The sequence below is a fragment of the Ranitomeya variabilis genome, chromosome 4 (genome assembly GCF_051348905.1).
Source record: "Ranitomeya variabilis isolate aRanVar5 chromosome 4, aRanVar5.hap1, whole genome shotgun sequence".
NCBI lineage: Eukaryota > Metazoa > Chordata > Amphibia > Anura > Dendrobatidae > Ranitomeya > Ranitomeya variabilis.
In genome coordinates this window covers 629,466,031-629,493,291 of record NC_135235.1, presented here as the reverse complement: position 1 = coordinate 629,493,291, position 27,261 = coordinate 629,466,031, and the positions used below count along the sequence as shown (strand labels likewise).

Genomic DNA, 27,261 nt, shown 5'->3' with positions numbered 1-27,261 from the left:
TCCTGTGGGATTTGTGCTCGGGCCAAGCCTTGCTGTTCTCGTGCCAGCGGATTGCTTTTGCCTTTGCCTGTCCCAAAGAGGCCCTGGACGCATATTTCCATGGATTTTATTTCGGATCTTCCGGTCTCTCAGAGGATGTCTGTCATCTGGGTGGTTTGCGATCGTTTTTCTAAGATGGTCCATTTGGTGCCATTGTCTAAATTACCTTCCTCCTCTGATTTGGTTCTGCTGTTCTTTCAGAATGTGGTTCGTTTGCATGGTATTCCGGAGAACATTGTGTCGGACAGAGGGTCCCAGTTTGTGTCCAGATTTTGGCAGTCCTTTTGTGCTAAGATGGGCATTGATTTGTCTTTTTCTTCGGCTTTCCATCCTCAGACAAATGGCCAAACCGAAAGAACTAATCAGACCTTGGAAACTTATCTGAGATGTTTTGTTTCTGCTGATCAGGATGATTGGGTGACTTTTTTGCCATTGGCTGAGTTCGCCCTCAATAATCGGGCTAGTTCTGCTACTTTGGTTTCGCCTTTTTTTTGTAATTCTGGTTTTCATCCTCGTTTTTCCTCAGGGCAGGTTGAGCCATCTGACTGTCCTGGTGTGGATTCTGTGGTGGACAGGTTGCAGCAGATTTGGAACCACGTAGTGGACAATTTGGCGCTGTCACAGGAGAAGGCTCAGCGCTTTGCTAACCGCCGTCGCTGTGTGGGTCCCCGACTTCGTGTGGGAGATTTGGTTTGGTTGTCTTCTCGTTATGTTCCCATGAAGGTTTCCTCTCCTAAGTTTAAGCCTCGTTTCATCGGTCCTTATAAGATTTCTGAAATCCTCAATCCTGTGTCATTTCGTTTGGACCTCCCAGCATCTTTTGCCATCCATAATGTGTTCCATAGGTCATTGTTGCGGAGGTATGTGGTGCCTGTGGTTCCTTCTGTTGATCCTCCTGCTCCGGTGTTGGTCGAGGGAGAATTGGAGTATGTGGTGGAGAAGATCTTGGATTCTCGTGTCTCGAGACGGAAGCTTCAGTACTTGGTTAAGTGGAAGGCATATGGTCAGGAGGATAATTCCTGGGTTGTTGCCTCTGATGTCCATGCTGCTGATTTGGTTCGTGCCTTTCATTTGGCTTGTCCTGATCGGCCTGGGGGCTCTGGTGAGGGTTCGGAGACCCCTCCTCAAGGGGGGGGGGGGGTACTGTTGTGAATTTCGTTCTCGGGCTCCCTCCTGTGGTCGTGAATGGTACTTTGTTGAGTTCTGTTCGTGGGCTCCCTCTGGTGGCTTTGAGTGATACTGCTGGTCTTTAGCTGGGCTCCATTTGCCTCGTTTTCTGCAGTGCTGTTTGCCTATTTAACTCCACCTAGATCTTTACTTGTTGCCAGCTGTCATTGTATTCAGTATTGGTTCAGTTCTCTCTGGGACTTCATGTGTGACCTGTCTCCTCCTGGAGAAGCTAAGTTCATGCTAGTTCATTTTTGCTCATTGCTTTTGGAAAATGTTTCTCAGTATATGATAAGTTCAGTCCAGCTTGCTTATATGCTATTTTCTTGCTAGCTGGAAGCTCTGGGGAGCAGAGTTGCTCCCTCACATCGTGAGTCGGTGTGATGGTCTTTTGTACTCTCTGCGTGGATATTTTGTAGTATTTTATACTGACCGCACAGTTCCCTTGCTATCTTCATACTATTTAGTACTAGTGGGCCTCTTTTGCTAAAACCTGTTTTCATTCCTATGTTTGTATTTTCCTCTTAACTCACCGTCATTATTTGTGGGGGCTGACTTTACTTTGGGGAAATTTCTCTGAGGCAAGTGAGGCTTTTGTTTCTCTCTAGGGGTAGCTAGTTCTCAGGCTGTGAAGAGGCGTCTAGGGAGAGTTAGGTACGCTCCACGGCTGCCTATAGTGTGTGTGCACTTAGCACCGCCACGCACAGCCGCCCGCACTCAGCACCGCCACGCACAGCCGCCCGCACTCAGCACCGCCACGCACAGCCGCCCGCACTCAGCACAGCCACGCACAGCCGCCGGCACTCAGCACAGCCACGCACAGCCGCCGGCACTCAGCACAGCCACGCACAGCCGCCCGCACTCAGCACCGCCACGCACAGCCGCCCGCACTCAGCACCGCCACGCACAGCCGCCCGCACTCAGCACCGCCACGCACAGCCGCCCGCACTCAGCACCGCACTCCGCACAGCCGCCCGCACTCCGCACAGCCGCCCGCACTCCGCACAGCCGCCCGCACTCAGCACGCACTCCGCACAGCCGCCCGCACTCAGCACAGCCGCCCGCACTCAGCACAGCCGCCCGCACTCAGTACAGCCGCACTCGGGCAGTAGAGCCGGAGAGAGAAAGATGGGAGCAACATATGGCAGAATGGAAACAGAAACAGGCAGAATGGGTGCAGCACATTGCAACAGAATGGGGGCGCAGGATGGGAGCAGCACATGATAGAATGGGGGCACGGGATGGGAGCAGCACATGACAGAATGGGGGCGCGGGATGAGAGCAGCACATGACAGAATGATTGGTCACGATGGGAGCAGCACATGACAGAATGGGGGCGCACACATGACAGGATGGGGGTGCAGGATGGGAGCACATGACAGGATGGGGTGCAGGATGGGAGCACATGACAGGATGGGAGCAGCACATGACACAATGGGGGCACAGGATGGGAGCAGCACATGACAGAATGGGGGCACACACATGAAAGAATGGGGGTGTAGGATGGAGCAGCATATGACAGGATGGGGGCGCAGGATGGGAGCACATGATAGGATGGGGGCGCAGGATAGAGCAGCACATGACAGGATGGGGGCGCAGGATGGAGCAGCACATGACAGGATGGGAGAGCAAGATGGGAGCAGCACATACCAGGATGGAGACCATATACCAATATAAATGCTCACCACCCGGGCGTAGAACGGGTTCAATAGCTAGTACTTTATATATGGAGGAACTGGGACCATCAAACTGCATATATGGGGCCTGGGGCCATCATACTGTATATATGGGGCTGGGGCCATCATACTTTATATATGGGGGAACTGGGGCCATCATATTGTAATATTGTATATATGGGGGCTGGGGCCATCATACTTTATATATGGAGGAACTGGAGCCATCATACTGTATATATGGGGACTGGGGCCATTATACTTTATATATGGAGGAATTGGGGCCATCATACTGTATATATGGGGGGCTGGGGCCATCATACTGTATATATGGATGAACTGGGGCCATCATACTATATACATGGGGGAACTGGGGCCATCCTACTACATATATGGGGGGAACTGGAGCATTCCTACTATATACATGGGGGGAACTGGAGCCATCCAACTATATACATGGGGGGAACTGGGGCCATCATACTTTATATATGGGAGAACTAGGGCTGGGGTTCTATATTTCTATGCAGCTGCACACTCCGGTCGGAGTGCCATCAGCAGTGCCAAGTATTGATGCGAGAGACTCACGCGAGTTTCTCGCATCACACTGGCAAGTGTGACCCCGGCCTAACAGAAGTGACTGAAACAACGAGAACTAGTCTGAATAAGTGTACTCCTCCCTTCACCATGTGGTGATTTTAATTACATCTGATCACATCAGGTTCCGATAACCCATAAATGTAGGCTTTACCGAGAGGTGTTTATATTCACCCATACATTCAGAGATTAGCCATAGGTAAGTGTTCACAATAGGCAGTTAGCTCAGGGACCCATCGGATTCATGAGATTACCTTGACGATGGTGGATGGGCTCACATTATTTGTCCAAATTTTGTGCTAAGCGTCTCGTGTACTTTTCCCAAATTTCAAAAGCCATTTTGCTATTCACACTTCATGTATTTCACATTGACATGCTTTAACACTATTGTGCAACCATTTTTCGGATTTTGATATATGTCGTTTTTTGGTATGCAGTGCACCTATTCAGACTAGTTCTCGTTGTTTCAGTCAGTTTTTCTGTTACTTATATGGGGAGAACAGGGACCATCCTACTATATATATGGGGGAACTGGGAGAACAAGGGCCATCATACTGTATATGTGAGGAAAACTGGAGCCATATATAGGGGCAGAGGAGACAATGATACTATATACAGGGGCAGTGGGGCCCATCATATTCTATATACGGGCCAGTGGGGACATCACATTTTATATAGGGGCTATGTAGTCATTTTACTATATGGGGAGCTATGGGGTCCTCAATGTATAATAAAGGGCTTTGGAGACCACCATATTGTGTATTCGGGTCTGTAAGACCATCATTCTATATAGGCAGAGCTGTGTGGGCACTCTGGACAATATTTATTATAAATGGGGACATTAACCCCTTTCTGCCATCTGATGCACTATCCCATCGAGGTCACCTAGGACTTAATTCCCAGGGACGGGATAGTACGTCATCATCGATCACCCGCGCTCCCAGGGGGAAAACGCGGCCTATCGCAGCCTGGTGTCAGCTGATTATTACAGCTGACATCCGGCACTATGTGCCAGGAACAGTCACGGACCGCTCCCGGCATATTAAGCCCCGCAACACTGTGATCAAACATGATAGCAGCGTTCCAGCGGCATATGAAAGCATCGCGCAGGGAGGGGGCTCCTGCGTGCTTCCCTGAGACCCAAAGCAAAAGGTGGTTTCTTTGAAGAACCTAGACTATAAGACATAATTTCAGTTGTTTCACACTTTTTTGTTAAGTATATAATTCCACATATGTTAATTCATAGTTTTGATGCCTTCAGTGTGAATGTACGATTTTCATAGTCAAGAAAATACAGAAAAATCTTTAAATGAGAAGGTGTGTCCAAACTTTTGGTCTGCACTGTATGTATGTTTGTAAGCTCAGTTATGGTACCATATCTAAGCAGTAAGCTTGGTTCTGGTACTGTATTGATGCAGAAATCTAGATTCTGGTGCCATATGCATGTCGTAAGCGGGGATCTGTCCGTATCTATGTAGAAAAATAACACAAGGAGAATATAGATCTATAGAAGGGTCAGTGAAAAATCTATTATATAATAGAATAAACAATATTTTTTTTAATTTTTTTAGAACCCAACAGATCAGACTATTAGTAAATTCTCTGGGACGATCGGAAATTCATACAGAACCAAAGGGGAAAAAGGAGAGCGGCCGATCAGTAATGTCCCGAATACAATATAATGTGTCAAATTATTTTATTTATTCATAGCAGCAACAGGGGTATCAGCCCAATGGCTTTAAAAGGAAACAGTTAAAAAACAGACAACAAGGACGCCCTCATGGGGTATACAAATGTATGAAGGAGGGTGACAAGTGAACATATATTATATGTAAACCAGCAAGCAATGCATTCCTCTATTCGGTATATTCGTATGCCTAAAGGACAAAATAAAATTGTGTATTCTATATAGAAAGAGGAACTGATTATGTGCCCATGTTCAATGTGTCACCTATTAGTGCGAAAAATGTAATGAAGGAATTAGTGGTACACTTACATTGATATAACTCCTTCATCCAAGTGGCGTCCACCCTGACGCGCGTTTCGGCTTCCGCCTTCGTACGCCGTATCTATGTAGTAGACTTAGTAAACTTGGTTCTGCTCCCATATCTCTGTAGTAAGCTCGGTTCTGCTCCCATATCTCTGTAGTAAGCTTGGTTCTTCTCCCACAGCTCTGTAGTAAGCTCTGTTCTGCTCCCATGTTTCTGTAGTAAGCTCGGTTCTGCTCCCATATCTCTGTAGTAAACTCAATTCTGCTCCATTATCTCTGTAGTAAACTCTGTTCTGCTCCCTTATATCTGTAGTAAACTCAGTTCTGCTCCATTACCTCTGTATCTCTCACCAAAGTTAGCACTTTTCAAGCTGGTTTAAACAATATAAGCTTTATTTATACGAATAAGCAACATCTATAAAAATGCATAAAACATACATGAATGGGGAAAGATCAAGTACAGGAAAAAGGACCGGCAGGTATGGCTAAAAAGTGGCTTCATTAATCACCTGGTACATAATAGGACACAAATAATTGATGTCACACAAAGATATGAAAAAATAAACATTAGCACATTGAATATATTATAAGTGTATATAAATATATATAATCACTCCATCAATCCAAATCGCAGACGGTGGTGTTTAGGCACCACATAAATATAAAGTGCATTAGTATAGTAACATTAATATAGTTAGGAACATTCATACATGAAAATAAGGTGCCGAGACATAACTGCCCGCGATGCTGGAACATATAACAATAGTGCAACCTATATGTAAACCTAAGGTATATTTGCCTAATAAGAGCCGACAGCCAGGGACCCACCACACCCGACGCGTGTTTTGCTATGGAAAGCTTTGTCCAGGGCCCTTGTGTTTGTATGCGTTTTTATTGATGTTGCTTATTGGTATAAATAAAACTTATATTGTTTAAACCAGCTTGAAAAGTCCTAACTTTGGTGAGATTTATAGACATCGCTTTTGTCTGGTATATATTGTGGAGTTTATTTATTGGTGTTGATGACCATTATCTCTGTAGTAAGCTCAGTTCTGCTCCCTTATCTCTGTAGTAAGCTTGGTTCTTCTCCCATATCTCTGTAGTAAGCTCTGTTCTGCTCCCTTACATCTGTAGTAAGCTCTGTTCTGCTCCCTTATCGCTGTGGTAAACGCCATTCTTCTCTATTTTCTCTGTAGTAAGCTCAGTTCTGCTCCCTTATCTCTGTAGCAAGCACTGTTCTGCTCCCTTATCTCTGTAGTAAATTCTGTTCTGCTCCATTATTTCTGTAGTAAGCTTGGTTCTGCTCCCTTATCTCTGTAGTAAGCTCGGTTCTGCTCCATATCTCTGTAGTAAGCTCTGTTCTTCTCCCATATAGCTCTGTTCTTCTCCCATATCTCTGTAGTAAGCTCTGTTCTGCTCCCTTACATCTGTAGTAAGCGCTGTTCTGTTCCCTTATTGCTGTAGTAAACTCCATTCTGCTCCATTATCTCTGCATTAAGCTTGGTTCTGCTCCCTTATCTCTGTAGTAAGCTCAGTTCTGCTGCCTTATCTCTGTAGTAAGCTCTGTTCTGCTCCCTTATCTCTGTAGTAATCTCCATTCTGCTCCATTATCTCTGCATTAAGCTTGGTTCTGCTCCCTTATCTCTGTAGTAAGCTCAGTTCTGCTGCCTTATCTCTGTAGTAAGCTCAGTTCTGCTGCCTTATCTCTATAGTAAACTCTGTTCTGCTCCCTTATCTCTGTAGTAATCTCCATTCTGCTCCATTATCTCTGTAGTAAGCTTGGTTCTACTCCCTTATCTCTATAACAAGCTCAGTTCTGCTCCCTTATCTCTGTAGTAAGCTCAGTTCCTCTCCAATATCACTGTAGTAAGCTCGGTTCTGCTCCCATATCTCTGTAGTAAGCTCAGTTCTGCTCCTATAATGCTGTAGTAAGGTCGGTTCTGCTCCCTTATCTACATAGTAATCCATCCTTCTCGTGTCTATGTAGTCAGCTTGCTTCTGTTACAGTATCTATGTAGGCAGTAAGCTTGGTTCTGCTCCCATATATATGCAGCAAGCTCTATTCTATTTATATACAGTATCTATGTACAAGCTTGTTTTTAAAGCCTGTTATCTCTGTTGCTTTAATGCAGCAGCCAGCGACAAGTAGGGCAAAGGTGGGCGACTGCAACTTGAGGGCCACTGCCTTGTGATTGCCCCCCAGGCTGAAAAGTGCCAGCCAGCCCCTGCTATAAACTGTATACTATATACAGCGGTCCTGTGTACAATGTCACCAGTGATAACTGTATTACCTTTACACTAACACTATATACAGAGCTCCTGTGTATAATGTAATTGATCACTGTATAACCTGTACAATATATACAGCGCTCATGTGTACAATGTCACTGTTGATCACTGTATTATCTGTACACTGATACTGTGTATAATGTCATCGGTAATCACTGTATGACCTGTACACAGACACTGCATACTAAGTAATAATAATAATCTTTATTTTTATATAGCGCTAACATATTCCGCAGCGTTTTTCAGCTTGCATACATTGTCATTGCTGTCCCCGATGTGGCTCACAATCTAGAATCCTTATCAGTATGTCTTTGGAATGTGGGAGGAAACCGGAGTACCCGGAGGAAACCCACGCAAACACGGGGAGAACATTCAAACTCCTTGGAGATGTTGTCCTTGGTGGGGTTTGAACTCAGGACTCCAGCGCTGCAAGGCTGCAGTGCTATCCACTGAGCCACCGTGCTCTTAAGGTGATATTACAGTAGTATTGATTTTTTTTATTAATTATCAATATTGTAGTATTCAGTCACTATGTGGTGGAAATATGTGGTCGGACATGGTGTGGCGGTATTTATTCCTTCTATGTGCTATTATTTGGTCTTTATGTGGTGGTAATATGTGGTATGGTCATAGTGTGGTGGTATTTGTTCCTTGTAAGTGCTATTATTTGGTCACTATATTGTGGTAATATGTCATCTGGACATGGTGCGGTGGTATTTGTCCCTTGTATGTGATATTATTAGTCACTTTAAAAATTTAAAAATAAATAAAAACTAAATTGTATTGGATATTTTAACCATTGATTAATAGGATAGAGTAGAATAGAGCTTGGCCAAAAGAGTCTACCTTGTCGTGGTGGTGGCTTAAAAAATCTTTTGGCCAAAACAAAAGCTGCTGGTGTGATCTGGTGATGGGAACTGTTAATGTGGGATTGGTGAGAAGTGGAGTTTTTCCAAGAGACAGCAGTGGGTCTGTGGACAGTTCGAGTGGTGGAGTCTCACGGGGGCCCCGAAGATTTTGCCAGTATGGAGCCCCGAAATTCCTAGTGGCAGCCCTGGCCGTGCTCCTGCACTGATTTTACTATTATGGGGGGGCACCGTTTTGCAGTTCGACTCAGGCAGCAGAGAGGCTAGGTTCACCCGTCTTCAGTGATGAGGTGTATAGATCGTAGTTAATTTTGTTAGGTCCTCAATTTAAAGGGAATATGTCACCTCCCGAGACATATATGACCTATTAATATGGGTATACAGGTAATACAAATGTTAAGCTAGTCCTACCTGTGTGCCTCAATGGTCTTTTTGCTGAGAAATCGTACATTTTTTCTTTGCCAATGATGTGAAATTCTGATGTGCATGGAAGGGGGGGTAGTATTACAATGAACACAGGAGGCAGGGATTTCTTCCTGGCACTAGACGCCCCGAAACCTGGAAGAAATCATTAGCAAAGAAAGAAAATATGATTTCTCAGCAACAAGACCAATAATATGAGGCATACAGGTAGAACTAGGGTAACATTTCTATTACCTGTATGCCCGTATTAAAAGGTCATATATGTCCCGGGGGTGACAGATTCCCTTTAACCCCTTTACCCCCAAGGGTGGTTTGCACGTTAATGACCGGGCCAATTTTTACATTTCTGACCGCTGTCCCTTAATGAGGTAATTACTCTGGAACGCTTCAACGGATCTTGGCGATTCTGAAATTGTTTTTTCAAGATATATTGTACTTCACATTAGTGGTAAAATTTATTTGATATAACTTGTGTGTATTTGTGTAAAAAACTGAAATTTGGTGAAAATTTTGAAAATTTTGCAATTTTCCAACTCTGAATTTTTATGCCCTTAAAACAGAGAAATATGTCACACAAAATAATTAACAAATAACATTTCCCACATGTCTACTTTACATCAGCACAATTTTGTAAAAAAAATATTTTTTGATAGGAAGTTATAAGGGCTAAAAGTTGACCACCAATTTCTAATTTTTACAACTAAATTTACAAAAACATTTTTTTAGGGACAACCTCACATTTTAAGTCACTTTGAGGGGTCTATATGGCTGAAAATACCCAAAAGTGACACCATTCTAAAAACTGCACCCCTCAAGGTGATCAAAACCACATAAAAAAAGTTTATTAACCCTTCAGGTGGTTCACAGGAGCAGAAGCAACGTGGAAGGAAAAAATTAACATTTAACCTTTTAGTCATAAAAATTATCTTTTAGTTCCGGAAGTACTGGGGACCGCTCCTTCCTGAGTGCCAAATATCAGGGCCTTATTCACTACCTCCTGGACCTGAAGGTACGACGCATTGGCGTGGCCTGCACATCGTGACAGCAGGAAGGCATTGAGCATTACCATCTGTACGATGTGCACGTCCAGCATTTTGTACCACACCTTGGCATTTCTCAAAGCACTTTATGGTTGGAGGAGTTGATCAGACAGATCAACGCCCCCCATGTTTTTGTTGTACCCCAGTACACAGGTCAGTTTGCTGACCTGTGCAGAGGTACCTCATACAGTGCCGAGGGTGCTGCCATCACAGTATATGGTGGTCAAGAAAAAGACATCTTTCTTGTCTTTATACTTGACCACCAGCAGGTGGTCGTTACATTGGGCTCTGCTGTCACCCCTTCTGAGCATCTGCCCAAGTAGCATTTTCGGGAGGCCTCTCTGATTTTTGCGGACATTACCACAGGCTGCGGAACCTCGCGCAGAGAGGGATTTGAAAAGTGGGATGCTGGTATAAAAGTTATCCGTGTAGAGGTGATAACCTTTATCCAGCAGTGGGTGCACCAAATCTCACACAATTTTCCCACTCACTCCCAGGACCGGGGTTCAATCCGGGTGTCCTTCCCTTCGCAAACTCTAAACCTATGGGTGTACCCTTAGGTACTCTCGCATAGCTTATAAAGTTTAATTCCGTACCTGGCCCTCTTGCTGGACAGGTACTGACGGAATCTGAGCCTTCCCTTAAAATGAACTAAGGACTCATCCATGCAGATGTCTCTTTGGGGCAAGTACACTTCAGCAAACTTTTTATTGAAGTGTTCGATGACCGGACGAACTTTGAACAGAGAGTCAAAGTTGGGGTCAACTCGTGAGGGACACTGTGCATTATCAGTATAATGTAGGAATTTGTGGATGGCCTCAGTTATAAAATGGTGAACCGGGGTTTTGTGCCAAAAATTGCTGAGCATATAAATTAGTTTGGCCCACCATGAGGTTAACAAAATCTTCAGAGAAAAAGACTTTTAAAAAGTCTAGTCCTGTGAGGCCGGTGGTGTCAAACTTGATTCCTGATTCTGCCACAAAAGCAGGAATCAGTGGCTCATAATTTTCAGGGCCGAGGTCCATATGGGGTCCGTAATGGGGTGTGCTGGTTCATCTTCTGGAATAGCGGGCACTGCTGTGGCACCACAAGGCCCAGCACAGCAGCAGATCCTGTAGCGTGACCGTTGTGCAGGAATCCTCAGATAGTGTGAGGACCTGCAGAACAGTCACAGACAGGTGAAAGACAGGTCAGAGAGCGCTGCTGTGCCCTGTCATTGGTGTGATCGATTATGACATTGATCACACCAATCAGAGCTGGCCCTGGTGATGCTGGCATTGCCAGGCACCGGCTTAGGATCGGTGCTCTTACAGCTCCGATCTTTGGCAGGTCACCGGCAGGGCACAAAATGGTCACACCGTGGCTGTGCCCTGTGATTGGCGTGATTGATGTAATTGTCGATCATGCCAATTAGCAGCTCCATGCCATGCCTGGCATTGCTAGGCACCGGCGTAGGATTGGTGCTCTTACAGCTCCGATCCTAGGCAGGTCACAGCGCGGTCACACCGCGGCTGTGCCCTGTGATTGGCGTGATCGATGTAATTGTCGATTGCGCCAGTCTGTTCCGGCGATGCCTGCCGTTGTCAGGCGCCAGCCTAGGATCGGTGCTCCTGGAGCACCGATCCTAGGCTAGAACATCACTGTTTCAGGTAATCTGATTGCCTGAAACAATGAGAAATACTGCGATTGGCTGTTCAGAATTGAACAGGCAATCATAGTGTTTGTGGGTGCGGATGGGCAGCGACACCCCCCAGGATGTCGGCATCATCTACCCACAGGTAAGATGGCTCTGGAATTTTAATACGATCACTGCGACATTAAAGTAAAGAAATGACGCACTATTCCGTCCATGGTCAAATTGTTCCAGGTCCCATGGACGAAATAGTATGTCGGATGTCAGAAAGGGGTTAACAACACCACTGTAGACAGTTCAGTGCCGAGGTGACTAGAATGGAGTTGCTGCAGCGAGGTCTTCAAAAACTCTCATCCGATGTCGACACTTCAGCACTGACAGGACAGAATGGAGTTGGTTCCAAGATCCTCAAACACACTCCTATCTAGCGACCCCAGTAATCATTTTAATGTTTTTTAAATGCTTTTTTATGGAACTGCTCAAGGTTTTAATGGCGCACACATCACAAGTCAGAAATAAAATATATAACAGTGTAAAAAAAATATGTATTTGGGCAAAAATTTTATTTTTCCTGATTCATAAAACTTGTATTTTTACTGTCTCTTTTTGTAATGTAAATAATTATGCTCAGCGCTAATTTTTCAGTTTTACTAGAATGTGACATTTCACATATGTTTACCAGTCCTGCCCACATCACCAACATCTTTGAATAGTGGGGAAAGGCGTAAAAGAGCACAACTGACAGAGTCATCATAAAGGGAGCCCAACCAACAGTCATCATAATATACTACACAGAAGTGACAAATTATTAGGCCACGTTCACACTTTGCGGGTTCCTCTACGGGTTAATCCCGCAGCGGAATTGATAAATCTGCAGGGCAAAACCGCTGCGGTTATCCCTGTAGATTTATCGCGGTTTGTTCCGCGGTTTCCGCTGTGGGATTACTCCTGTACTATTGATGCTGCATATGCAGCATCAATAGTAATGTAAAAAATAATAAAAATTGGCCTTATACTCACCCTCTGACGTCGCGATCTCCTCGGCGCTGCAAGTGGCTGTGCCGACAAGGACCTTCGTGACGTCACGGTCATGTGACCGCAGCGTCATCACGGTCATGTGACCGCGACGTCACCACAGGTCCTGTTCGGCACAGCAACTGAGACCGGACGCCGCGGGCAGCGCAGAGAGGTGAGTATAGCATTATTTTTTATTTTAATTCTTTTTTTTACACCAAAATATGGTTCCCAGGGCCTGGAGGAGAGTTTCCTCTCCTCCACCCCGGGTACCATCGGCACATTATCCGCTTAACTTCCCGCAATGTGGGCACAGCCCCGTGCGGAAAGTGAGTGGATCAATGCATTTCTATGGGTGCAGAATCGCTGCGATTCTGCACCAAGAAGTGACATGCTCCTTTTTTTCCGCAGAAAAGCCGCGCGGCTTTTTCCGTGGAAATCCGCAGCATGTGCACAGCGGGTTTTGTTTTCCATAGGGTAACATTGTACTTTACCCTGCATGGAAAACTGCTGCGGATCTGCAGTGTCAAATCCGCTGCGGATGCGCGGCAAAACCCGCAAAGTGTGAACATAGCCTTAAAGAAATGACCGAGGTCACTGGAGTACATTTCTGGTGTAATTTATTCCATTTTTGTGATGAATATTATGATTCTCCTGACTGCGCTCACTGGCCAAGACATGTAGGCATATAGGAAAATTTGAAGTATATCAAAACTGTACAGTCAGAGTCTACAGTCTGTAGGATATTTTCGGCTCCCCTCTGTTGACAGAGTGGAGGCTTCTTCTCCACTCGACTCTGTAGACAGGGCACGACTGCCGACGTCATTCTGACAGATTCCCGTTGCCTAACTGGAGGAGCTGGCTGTCAATCAGTATGAGTCGGAAGTCACACCCCGTCGTGCCAGCAGAGGCAGCTGAATCCCCGGCAGGAGTGGTCTGTGACTGCTCAGTGCCAGGGAAGAATGGCGCTGAGCTCAACGGGCAGGTAGGTAGTAACTACATAGCTCCCAACCGTCCCTCATTGTGCGGGACTGTCCCGATTTTGATGCTTTTCCCCGCTGTCCCGCATGGGACACTCTGCTTCCCGCAGACAACAGGAGAAGCAGCCGTCACACACCCCCTTGTGTTAGGCCACGCCCCTTCCCCATGTTTCTGAGTCTTCCAGTGTGCGGTACAGTTGAGAGGGAGAGAGAGGGGACACTTCTTTGAGGTACGTAACACAGTCACCACCTTACCAGGGCTTACCTGCCACAGCCTGGGTGCTGCAATGTAAGCAGCAGACCAGTGGATTGGAGCTAATGCCTGGCTAGTAATCGTGCGTGGAATGAGTGGGGCTGAGCAGGGTGGAATGGACACTCACAGCCTCCTCTGTTTGCCTCGGCTGCTCAGTGCTGTGTGATTGTAAAGCGACAGATGATCACCAGTAGTCGATGTCACAGACGACTCCAGTGCATTGCGGAGGAGCAACTGCAGCTCCCTGGGAGACGGCGACGACGCTAGGCTAATCAATTGTGGTTGCTATTTTTCCCCAGGCATAAAGGGCTAAGCCTGTGACACTGTATCATCATGTGCTTATAATGAAGCAGCACATCATGGCACAATTCAATTGCTCTACACAAAAATTACAAGCAGCTCCGCTTGGTACACTTTGTACACACACATGCGGCTCCGCTCGGTACACTTCGTACACACACGCGGCTCCGCTCGGTGCACCTCGTACACACACGCGGCTCCGCTCGGTACACCTCGTACACACACGTGCGGCTCCACTTGGAGGTGTATGAGGTGTATGGAGTGGAGCTGAATGTGTATGAGGTGTATGGAGCAGAGCCGTGTGTGTACGAGGTGTATGGAGTGGAGCTGAATGTGTATGGAGCGGAGCCGTGTATGTATGAGGTGTATGGAGCGGAGCCGTGTGTGTATGAGGTGTATGGAGTGGAGCTAAATGTGTACGAGGTGTACGGAGTGGAGCCGTGTGTGTATGAGGTGTATGGAGTGGAGCCGTGTGTGAATGAGGTGTATGGAGCGGAGCTAAATGTGTACGAGGTGTACAGAGCGGAGCCGCGTGTGTACGAGGTGTATGGAGCGGAGCACGTGTGTACGGAGCAGAGCCGTGTGCAAAGTGTACGGAGCGCAGCCGCGTGTGTAGGAGTAGCTATGTGTGGCCATTACACGGTACGAAGTATCATGTGCGGCCAATATACAGTATGGAGCATCATGTGCGGTCATTATACAGTATGGAGCATCATGTGCATCCAATATACAGTATGGAGCATCATGTGCAGTCATTATACAGTATGGAGCATCATGTGCGGTCATTATACAGTATGAAGCATCATGTGGGGCCATTATACAGTATGGAGCATCATGTGTGGTCATTATACAGTATGGAGCATCATGTGGGGCCATTATACAGTATGGAGCATTGTGGGGCCATTATACAGTATTGAGCATCATGTGTGGCCATTATACAGTATGGAGCACTGTGTGGCCATTATACAGTATGGAGCACTGTGTGGCCATATTTTTTTGTTTATAATTATTCTTTATGAAACAGTGTGATCAGCAGTGCTAAATGGGTGTGGTTGGGACGTGGATACGGGTGTGACTAGTTATGAATGGTTGTAGTCAGAGGCGTGGCCTAAAATTTGCCGTGTCGCGCAACGTTGGGAGGTATGAGTAACTACCTGCTAGTTAGTGCTTAGACACGTTTTATTTTTCCATAAAGTCACAGACATACCCTTTAAGGCTGGCATACAAAATTCTGTTCTTCATGAATTGGGGCTGTAATCTTGTGTGACTGTTTGCCAAGAAATAATGAAATTCCTTACAGCAACTCCATTCTAGCTGTCTCACTACAGAGATGACTAGATCGTAGTTACTGCACTGAGATTCATAATTTCTGTGCACACCATAATGTCTATTCTCTTGGTTACACTAAGGCTTCCATGCACATAAGGCTAAAGTAGGCAGGTTCAGTCAACTAACTGATGTGAATAGTGCCTCTCTACTTTCCTTCCTTACTTTTAAGTTATTGTACTGTCACACAGTGGCACTTTGGTCGTTACGACGGCACGATCCGTGACGTTCCAGCGATATCCATACGATATCGCAGTGTCTGACACGCTACTGCGATCAGGGACCCCTTTGAGAATCGTACGTCGTAGCAGATCATTTGAAACTTTCTTTCGTCGTCAAGTGTCCCGCTGTGGCGGCATGATTGCATTGTGTGACAAAGGTGCACGATATTGTATACGATGTAATGGGTGGAGAGGCTTGATACGTAGGAGCACCAAATTCTCCACCTCCTGTGTGCTGATTGGGCGGTACAATACTGTGCGCTCATTCGACAGACGTAGTACCATTGTTCCCTGCCGGATAAAACCGGAGCTGTCGAGCGCTGTATTCTTTTCTCTCTGGAGCACGTTCTTTGAACCAGAACTCTAGTACTTTTGTTCCCTGCCGATAAAACCGGAGCTGTTGAGCGCTGTATTCTGGAGCACGTTCTTTGAACCAGAACTCCTAAATCCCCTGGATTCCCTGGACTTTAAACTACAGACTTTTACCGCAAGAGGTATGTACAACGCTACAGCGTAGCAGATAGTGCCCTTCAGCGAGGATGTTACCTCATGTTTACCGCTGGAGCGTGGACGATTGTTCCTTATTGAGAGTAGGGTAGGCCAGAACGTCTCAAGTAGTGAGTTGTAGCGTGGCCTATTTTATCCTTTTACAGATCTAGCTGTTGCGTGGTGGACTGCCCAGTTTATGCCGGTAGCACCATATATATTTTGATAAATGGTCAAAACATTTTGTTTGTTAGCACGTGTATTAATTGTACGTTTGTTTTCTTTTTAGCAAGTATGCTGACTTCCGGTGAGAGGTCTGTCGTTGCTGCTGCCCTGGTGTTTGAGGCAGCACGGCTCCTAGAGGAGAGACGTCCAAAACGAAAATGTTGCATGTGGACCAGGAGCTGGCTGCTGAAAACGTCTACATTGTCACACATGGGTCTCATAAGAGAGTTACGTGATAACAACCCTCATGATTTCCGAAACTACCTTAGGATGTCAGAGGAATCCTTCAAGTTAATACTTGCTGCTGTTACGCCACTCATACAAAGGCGGGATACGCCGATACGTGCAGCCGTGCCCGCGGATGAAAGGTTGGCGGTGACACTGCGGTTTCTGGCCACAGGAAGGTCTCTACAGGATTTGCGATTTTCCGCTGCTGTTTCCAGGCCTTTACTGAGCATCCTGATTCCGGAGACATGCGAGGCCATTGTGCAGAGCTTAAGGCATTATATGGAGGTGACTATTTTTTTCCTACTATTGGTTTTGAATGCTGTGTTATGTTATGTCGATATAGTGTTCAGCAACCCTCTCAGTCAGTGAAGCAGTCTGATAAAATGGCTGCCTGCATACTCTGGATTGTTCACTTTGTTTGACTACTCCATACTGCGCGTCAATCAGTCTATTTATTAATATATTATTCCTAATTTGTACATGTTTCCTTTTCATCTTGCAGTTTCCCAAGACGGCGGATGACTGGAAGAAGATTGCTTGCGATTTTGAGCAGCTGTGGCAGTTTCCAAACTGCGGTGGCGCCTTGGATGGAAAGCATGTGCGCATCACGCAACCAGCCAACTCGGGATCCTTTTTCTATAACTACAAAGGATATTTCAGTGTGATCCTCATGGCCCTTGTCAATGCGAATCTATGACTTCGTGGATGTGGATGTGGGCATGAATGGTCGAGTCTCCGATGGTGGTGTTTTTGACCACACTTAATTTGGGGAAGCCTTGAGGAACAATCATCTGCAGTTGCCACGAAATGAAGATACAAAGGGAAACCTCAATTTTGTTTTCATAGCTGATGAAGCTTTCCCTCTTCATCCACATCTGCTGAAGCCATTTGCGCAGAGAACACTCACAGCGGAGCGGAGAATCTTTAACTACCGGTTGTCTAGGGCCCGTCGTGTGGTCGAAAATGCCTTTGGGATTATGGCGAATCGGTTTAGAGTTCTCCACACAGCTATCAACTTGAAGCTGCCGTCTATAGACTTTGTGGTTTTGGCATGCTGTGTGCTGCATAACTTCCTGAGACGCCACGACACCAGCTCCTACTCTCCTCCTTCATTTATTCATTCTGTGGACCCAATAACCGGAGATATTGTGCCCGGGGAATGGCGGGCACAAGAAGAAAATTTAACAGGTCTTCAAGCGCTGGGATCTGGCAGACAGGCAGACGATGCAAGGGACTGTAGAGAAAAATACTGCCTGTACTTTAATGGTTCTGGAGCTGTGCCCTGGCAGGATCACGCCGTATAAAAACAAAATTGTATGTGTAGCGTAAACTGAACAATCTATATTTTATGCTTTGGTTTCCACAATGGCATTGTTTTAATAGGCAACTCTCTTTTGTTTAATAAAATTGTATTGCATTACTCCCGTTATTCACGGCTGTTCTTTTTATATAAAGTGGTTAACTCCTTAATCCCATATGACGTACTATCACGTCAAAGTGACCTGGGACTAAATTACCTGTAACGGGATAGTACGTCATGGCGAACGATCAATTTTGCATTTAAAAGTCAAATGGCGCACCGTCCCTTGCGTGCTCTGCCATGCACCCAAACATTGGTTTATCCCCACATATGGGGTATCGGCGTACTCAGGACAATTGTACAACATATTTTGGGGTCCAATGTCTCCTGTTACCCATGGTAAAATAAAACAAATTGGAGCAGACTTACAATTTTGTGTGAAGAAAAGGTCAATGTACATTCGAAGAACCAAACACACAGCGCGGCCGCCACGTGGCATCCCGCACCGCCTCTGATATACAAATTCATTTTTTTTTATATTTATTTTTGGGAAAACAATTAACAAACACATTTACAAACAATTACAAAACCACATTATCTCCTCCCACGGCCCAATAGGTGTCGCAGCGTGCGGCCATGCTGCTGTACTTGAGCCAGCAGGAGCGCTGCTGTCCACTGCAGGAGCGCTGCTGTCCGCTCCAGGCGCTCTTGCTTCGCCAGCAGCTCTCTCACGGTGGCCGGGTCTGTGGATAGAAGAGGTTGGAGAACGGACGGTGATTACGCTGCAAATACAGCACGTTTGAACATACCCTGACAATTACAACACACTCTATTAGGTCCTGTCCCAGAGGGCGAGAATTTTATTTATTTTTTTTTCAAATGTGACTGACATCACACCGATAACCCCTCCGACCAGGGGCGGATTATAAGAGGGTCAAAATGGGCGGTAGCCCAGGGCCCAGTGGTGTGGGGGGGCCCTGGGCTACCGCACAGATTGACCGTCCGAGTACTGTGAATGCCCGCCGCCGCCGGCATTTATGTGCCCCCAGACCCGGTGGGCAGAGAGAAGGGGCTGGCATCGGGCCCCTTCTCATCTGCTCACCAGGCCCCTTCCGGCGCTGCGGCGGTTAACAACAGCCGCCAGCCAATTGGAGGCTGGCAGCTGAAGTCGGCCGCAGCGCACACGTCGCCGGCGTCTGACGTCATTGTCAGTCGCCGGCGAGTGTGCGCTGCTGGAGGGAGCTGCTCGCCGCTGGAGCGCTGGTAAGGTGAGGAGAACCCTTTTTTTTTTTTTTTTTGCGAACGGCAATGCTGGAGGCACTGGGGGCAATGCTGGAGGCACTGGGGCAATGCTGGAGACATTGGGGCAATGCTGGAGACACTGGGGCAGATTGCTGGATGCACTGGGGGCAATGCTGGAGACTCTGGGGCAATGCTGGAGACACTGGGGCAGATTGCTGGACACTTGGGGGCAATGCTGGAGACACTGGGGCAGATTGCTGGAGACACTGGGGCAGATTGCTGGACACTTGGGGGCGATGCTGGAGACACTGGGGCAGATTGCTGGAGAGACTGGGGCAGATTGCTGGAGACACTGGGGCAGATTGCTGGAGACACTGGGGCAATGCTGGAGACACTGGGGCAGATTGCTGCAGACACTGGGGGCAGATTGCTGCAGACACTGGGGGCAGATTGCTGGAGACACTGGGGGCAGATTGCTGGAGACAATGGGGCAGATTGCTGGAGACACTGGGGCAATGCGGGAGACACTGGGGGCAGATTGCTGGAGACACTGGGGGCAGATTGCTGGAGACACTGGGGGCAGATTGCTGGAGACACTGGGGCACATTGCTGGAGACACTGGGGGCAATGCTGGAGACACTGGGGCAGATTGCTGCAGACACTGGGGGCAGATTGCTGCAGACACTGGGGGCAGATTGCTGGAGACACTGGGGGCAGATTGCTGGAGACAATGGGGCAGATTGCTGGAGACACTGGGGCAATGCTGGAGACACTGGGGGCAGATTGCTGGAGACACTGGGGGCAGATTGCTGGAGACACTGGAGGCAGATTGCTGGAGACACTGGGGCAATGCTGGAGACACTGGGGCACATTGCTGGAGACACTGGGGGCAATGCTGGAGACACTGGGGCAGATTGCTGCAGACACTGGGGGCAGATTGCTGGAGACACTGGGGCAGATTGCTGGAGACACTGGGGCAATGCTGGAGACACTGGGGGCAGATTGCTGGAGACACTGGGGGCAGATTGCTGGAGACACTGGGGCAATGCTGGAGACACTGGGGCACATTGCTGGAGACACTGGGGGCAATGCTAGAGACACTGGGGCAATGCTGGAGACACTGGGGCAGATTGCTGGAGACACAGGGGCAGATTGCTGGACACACTGGGGGCAATGCTGGATACTCTGGGGCACATTGCTGGAGACACTGGGGGCAATGCTAGAGACACTGGGGCAATGCTGGAGACACTGGGGCAGATTGCTGGAGACACTGGGGCAGATTGCTGGACACTTGGGGGCAATGCTGGAGACACTGGGGCAGATTGCTGGACACTGGGGGCAATGCTGGAGACTCTGGGGCAATGCTGGAGACACTGGGGCAGATTGCTGGACACTTGGGGGCAATGCTGGAGACACTGGGGCAGATTGCTGGAGACACTGGGGCAGATTGCTGGAGACACTGGGGTAGATTGCTGGAGACACTGGGGCAGATTGCTGGAGACACTGGGGCAATGCTGGAGACACTGGGGCAGATTGCTGCAGACACTGGGGGCAGATTGCTGGAGACACTGGGGGCAGATTGCTGGAGACACTGGGGCAGATTGCTGGAGACACTGGGGCAATTCTGGAGACACTGGGGGCAGATTGCTAGAGACACTGGGGGCAGATTGCTGGAGACACTGGGGGCAGATTGCTGGACACACTGGGGGCAATGCTGGATACTCTGGGGCAATGCTGGATACTCTGGGGCAATATGCTGGACATACTGGGGCATATTGTTGAACACACTGTCTGGGGGCAATGCTGGAGACCCTGGGGCAATGTGTGCAGACACTGGGGCAATGCTGGACACACTGTGGGCAATGCTGGACAATTGGACACACTGGGGCAGATTGCTGGACACACTGGTGGTAATATTGGACACACTGGGGCAGATTGCTGGACACACTGGGGGTAATATGCTGGACACACTGGGGGTAATATGCTGGACACTGTGGGGCAGATTGCTGGACACACTGGGTGCATGACTGGAGGCATGGGCAGAATGTAGACACGCGGCATGATTGGAGACACGGGGCAGAATGAAAGACATGGGGCAGGATTGGATCATGGGGCAGGATGGATACAATGGAGACAGATGGGGCAGGATGGGGAGATCATATGGTGTAGAATGGATACTCATGAGTGCAGGATGGGAGAACATATGGCTGGAGCCAGGAATGAGACACACGGGGCCAGGGTGGGGAATATTATTATTACCATAGGGGCTAATTAAGGGATATTATTACTGCAGTGATGTATTTATTTTATTTATTGAGTACACTGTTTTAAATGGGAGGGGGGGCGGTCCTGTTACTGTGCAGAGTGACACTATATCGCCTTTTTTACTCCATGTGGTGTAATGTAGAAGTTGTGAAAAATTAAGTAATGTGTTCTGCGAGCTCTAGATAACTGTGTTATTTCCTGCAGAAATGAGTCCTGGCTGGAAGAAATGATGGCGGTCTGTGCTGGATGAAAGATGGAGGACTTCACCCAGAGACGTCACTGGTGAGTCAGTGTTACCTATACACTGACACTATACACTGTATACTATATACAGAGCTCCTGTGTATAATGTCACCAGTGATCTCTGTATTACCTCTACACAGACACTGCATACTAAGTACAGATCTCCTGTGAATACTGGCACTTATGGTGATAGTATTGTTTTTTTGTTTTTTTTTAATTACTAATCAGTATTGTAGTATTCAGTCACTATGTGGTGGTAATATTTGGTCTGGAAATGTTGTGGTATTTGTCCCTTGAATGTGCTATTTGGTTACCAAGTGGTGGTAATATGTGATCTGGTCATAGCGCGGTGGTATTTGTTCCTTGTATGTGATATTATTCGATCACTGTGGTTGTAATTTGTGGTCTGGTCACGGCGCGGTGGTATTTGTTCCTTGTATGTGATATTATTGGTCAAAATATACCTAAATTGTATTGCAGATTTCAACAAATATTTAATAGGTTACAGTAGAGTAGGGCCCGGCCATTTTTCCGGAATAATCTGGTTCGGGTATCACATGACCCCTGTCACATGACCCCCGTCACATGACCCCCGTCACATGACCCCCGTCACATGACCCCCGTCACATGACCGGGGGGGGGCCCACAGTGTCTGAACAGCCCGGGGCCCTGGCTACCCTTAATCCACCCCTGCCTCCGACTGTCTGTATACTTACGGAGAAGGGGCGCCGGTTCTTCTTCGGCGGGACTAGAGCTGCTAATTTCCCAGCCCCTCGATCTGGCCACAGATGACGCAGCTAAAAGGAAACAATATCTGCTTAACAATGTAACACGGCGTTGGGAAGCGCTCGCAGTTTTGGTCACTTACGAATGGTCGCTTCTGGGGAGAAGGCCGCCGACCCGGGGGAGGAAGATGAGTGGCGGAAGGGAGGTGTTGAGGATGGTGAAGGGGTGCGAGGGAGCCTGGTCCGAAGTGATGGTGGAGGGGTGGTAGGGCGCCTGCTCCTTACTGCGCCTGTAATGTATACAATATTTCTGCTACACTCTTATGTCACCTATGCAGTAATAAAATTGCAATGAATGATGGTAAACTTACGTGACGTCCCGGGCTGTGGGCTGCCGCTGGTGGTGGAAAAAGGAGTGCTGGTGGCAATGGCAGGTGCCTGTTGCCGGCGCCTTCTTTCTACACATACATGAAAGAAACGCAATGTTTAGACACCAAAGTACAGGGCTCCAGACAAAAAAAAAAAAAAAATAACTTGGCCATTGACGGCAAGGAGTAAAATGAAATTTTGAATCGCCTAATGTATGTACATATTTTGAAAATAGAGATCACACTTCCCAGTGATGCTATACTCTGCATTGTCTGGGGGCTCTGGTGTTCAATGTTCTGCCAGGCCTGGGACACGTATTATTTCATCCAGTGGTGTATCTTGGGGGGGGGCAGCCAGAGCTTTTGCCCCGGGCGCAGCCAGAGCTTTTGCCCCGGGCGCAGCCGGCAGGGGGGCGCAGTCGGGCCGCCTAATTCGGTGGTCCGCAGTGTCTCCCCCGGCGGCTGCATTCTTCTGCCCCCCCCGCACTGGGAGTCAGCTGTTTTCTGTGCCGACTGTCAAGCTGACAGCCGACAGAGAAGCTGCAGAGTGCTGGCTCCCAATGTGTGCAGAGGGGGAGGGGAGCCCATGCAGAGTGGTTGCGGCAGGGAGAAATCCCTGCAGCTCCGCTGCCCAGCCGCACGATCTGTCTTCTTCCACTCACACAGACGCGCCGCTGGATGACATAATCATTCAGCGTCCGACTGTGTCAGAGGAAGTTGATGGAGCGGCTGGAGACACTGGGGCAGATTGCTGGAGACACTGAGGCAATGCTGGAGTTGATGCTGCGGCAGAGCGCGAGGAGAGGTGAGAGGTGTGTGTGAGTGTGTGTGTGAATGTGAGTGTGTGTGAGTGTGTGTATATGTGAGTGTGTGTATGCTGCTGTATATGGAAGGAGCTCTGTACATGGCGGTGACCGATTCCCTGTGCGCCTCCCCGGGGAGACCTGCGCTGTTCATTCCCGGGGTATCTGTAGTAGGTTGGATGAAGAGCTGTGTTTCGCACGGTTATTGTTGTCGCATACGTGCGCCGTATTCCTATACTGTATGTTCAAAACCAAGTGCAGAGCAAAGAGAAGCATTGCAACCAATCAGGTTCCTGCTTTCATTATTCCAGCAATTGTTAGGGAATGAAAGCTGTGTTCTGCAGCATTTGGACAAGTTGTAACTGAGAAGCTTGTATTTTATATGTGGAGTACAGTGTGTGCTCCGTATTGTGTGCTCCGTACGGTGTGTACGTCATACTGTGTGCGGCACGGTGTGTACGTCGTAGTGTTTGCGGCGCGGTGTCTGCTCCGTATTGTGTGCGGCACGGTGTGTATGCCGTAGTACTAGAAGCGCATCACGGCAGCGCGCGTCTCCTGATTACCCCGCCTGACAGTGCGCACAGGGTAATCTTTCCAATATTTCCCCTACACTCTTATGTCACCTATGCAGTAATAACATTGCAATGAATGATGGTAAACTTACGTGTCGTCCCGGGCTGTGGGCTGCCGCTGGTGGCGGAAGAAGGAGGGCTGGTGGCTATGGCAGGTGCATGTTGCCGGTGCCTTCTCTCGACACATAAATGAAAGAAACGGTTTGTTTAGACACCAAAGTACAGGGCTCCAGACAAAAAAAAAAAAAAAAATTGCGCGCAGGGTTGCCAACCTCCTCCTAAATGATTTCTGGACAATCTAGATAAAAATTTTGGGCCTCAAAAACATTGAAATATGGGGGTGGAGATTCTGGAACCCCCGACCTGACCATTTTTGTCACGGACAACGCATTTTCTCCCAATTCCCCCCTCCCGGCAGCGTGCATCTCCCGATTCCCCCATACTGGTACTTGCCTCGCCTTGTCTCCGCACGCAACTCTGCCAGAAGGTGTGGATTTTTGTACCGGAGGTCAGCCCATTTCTTCCGTAGCTGCAGCGCACTGCGGCGGACGCCGAACCTCCTCTCCATCATGTGCCCAATGCGACGCAGCACCTCCTGCTTGTGGAGGTTCAGGTGGGCAGGGCGAGTCTCCTGGCACTCGTAATCCAGGGTATCCATCTTTTTTACTAAAAAGCGGAGCTCTGTCTGCCCCAGAGGAGCAGATCTTTGTCTCGCCGCCATGTTTGGTGGAAAGACGCTGTACAGCACCGCCTAACAACGCCCAGAGGAGGTCCTTGACTCAGACGTGCTCCCGCGCAATCCGCATCGCTATAGCGTCTCCGTTTATGCACAGCGTCGCGGTTGTGACGCCGGTATGCACAGCGTCGCGGTTGTGCCGCCGGCTCCAGAAATGCACCTTCGGCGTTCCCGGTTTGTAGCTCATCAACGGTATGACATCTTTGAGTTCGTGTTTGTTTCTTTTGTATATAGTGTATGGCTATGCAGCAATGCTTATCTATGCACTAAGGAAAAATGATGTATAAAACATCTCTGGCAGCCATCTTGTGCATCTGCCAAGCGGACGCACAAAATGGAGGCACTTTAGGATGCAGTTTGCAAACTCTTTTGCTATGGCTGCCATTTTGTGCGCACACTACATGTAAAGTTAAACCTACTCTTCTGTGTCTGCCTTGGCTTGGCTGGCCCTGGCCTGCTCCACTATTTAATTAACACAGCACACAACATAGCGGTTTGTTATTTAGGTTCCAAAACTTTGCTGAAGTAAAGTAGACACGTGGGAAATGTTGCTAATTAAGTATTTTGCGTGACGTATCTCTGTGATTTAAGGGCAAAAAATTTCCAAGTAGGAAAATTGTGAACTTGTCTAAATTTTTGCCACATTTACATTTTTTTCACAAAAAAACACAAGTTATATCTAATAAAGTTTACCACTAGCATGAAGTACAATATCTCACGAGAAAACAATGTCAGAATCGCCAAGATCCGTTGAAGCGTTCCAGAGTTATAACCTCTTAAAGGAACAGTGGTCTGAATTATAAAACTTGGCCCAGTCATTAACGTGCAAACCACCCTCGGGGTGTAAGGGGTTAATTTAAACTCGCTAGAGCGACACTGTTTGAACGCTCATTGTTTATGCCGGTCCGTTGATGTACATTTTATTACGCCTGAGCGGCACGGAAGGAACGCACATAGTAAATGCCGTTCGATGGATGTTTACATAACGCCGGAGCGGCACATAATGTACGCTCGTAGTCTATGACGGTGTGATGACGAACGTACGTTACAGCGTGCGTGCGTGCCTGCGCTAGCTTGCTTTGGTTCCCTGACATCCTGAACATGGCTGCCAGACGACGTGATCCACCAATGGGCATGCCGGAGCTGAAGTTCCTGATTGGCACTATGGATCAGCTGCGGTACAATACCACAGGGCTGGAGCTGCACCGCAACCAGCACAAGCAGGAAGTCGTGCGTGCGGTGTCTGAGGGCCTCAGGAGGCAGTTTGGGATTACACGTAGCAAGGCCCAGATTGTAAAAAAATGGGGTGACCTCAAGTCAAAATGCCCTGCACGCCTGCAGGACCTTCGCCGCGAGATCCGCAGAGGTGAGTACGCAGGTACCGTAGAGTATGGTACGCCGAAGGGTTAATTTGGTGATTAATGTGAATGTGGGGTACGCTGCAGGGACTTTTCTAGGGCAGTTTTATTAGCCTGTCCTTTTGTGATCGGTACGGCATACGCTGTTTTTTTATTAACATTCGAAGAGTCAAAGACACAGCGCTGCCGTCACGAGGCATCCCACACCGCCTCTGATATATACATTTTTTTTTATTACTTTTTTTTTTTTTAAAACAAGTAACAAACTAATTAACAAACAATACCAAATAAAAAAAAAAAATTGTTAAAAATTGTCCATTGGCGGCAAGGAGTAAAATGAAATTTTGAGTCGTATAATATACGTACAAATATTGAAAATAGAGCTCACACTTCCCAGTGATGTTATACTCTGCATTGTCTGTGGGCTCTGGTGTTCAATGGTCTGCCAGGCCTGGGACACGTTTTATTTCATCACTAGGAAGCGCCTCACGGCAGCGCGCGTCTCCTGATTCCCCCCTCCTGGCTGTGCACGCAGGGTTGCCAACCTCCTCCTTAATGATTTCTGGACAATCTAGATAAAAATTGCGGACAACCAAAAATTTTAAATATGGTGGTGGAGATTCTGGATCCCCTGATCTGACCAATTTTTTCACGGACACCGCATTTTCCTCTCGGACAATACGTCCATTATACAAAAGGGGAATGTTTTCCCAGGAATTGCAGGACAAGTTGGCACACAAGTTTTTCCAGGAATTCCAGGACAAGTTGGCAACCATGAGCGCGAGTCTCCCAATTCCCCCCTCCCGGCAGCGTGCGTCTGTTGCCATGTATGCTGACAGCACCTTTTTTTTTTTAATTCAAAGAGGCAAAGACACAGCGCCGCCGCCACCACGAGGCATCCC

At 47.8% G+C, this 27,261-nt stretch overlaps 1 protein-coding gene across 1 annotated transcript; it reads right to left on the bottom strand.

The window, feature by feature from the left end:
- Positions 1-18,658: 18,658 nt before the first annotated feature.
- On the bottom strand, positions 18,659-24,707 carry LOC143767322 (uncharacterized). The gene is made up of 5 exons (XM_077255563.1): positions 24,358-24,707; positions 22,894-22,980; positions 22,666-22,812; positions 22,514-22,594; positions 18,659-18,790 (listed from the first exon to the last, which is right to left on the bottom strand). Exons 1-4 carry the CDS (start codon positions 24,450-24,452, stop codon positions 22,555-22,557), a joined length of 369 nt encoding a protein of 122 aa, XP_077111678.1. The 5' UTR covers positions 24,453-24,707; the 3' UTR covers positions 18,659-18,790; positions 22,514-22,554.
- Positions 24,708-27,261: the final 2,554 nt, after the last annotated feature.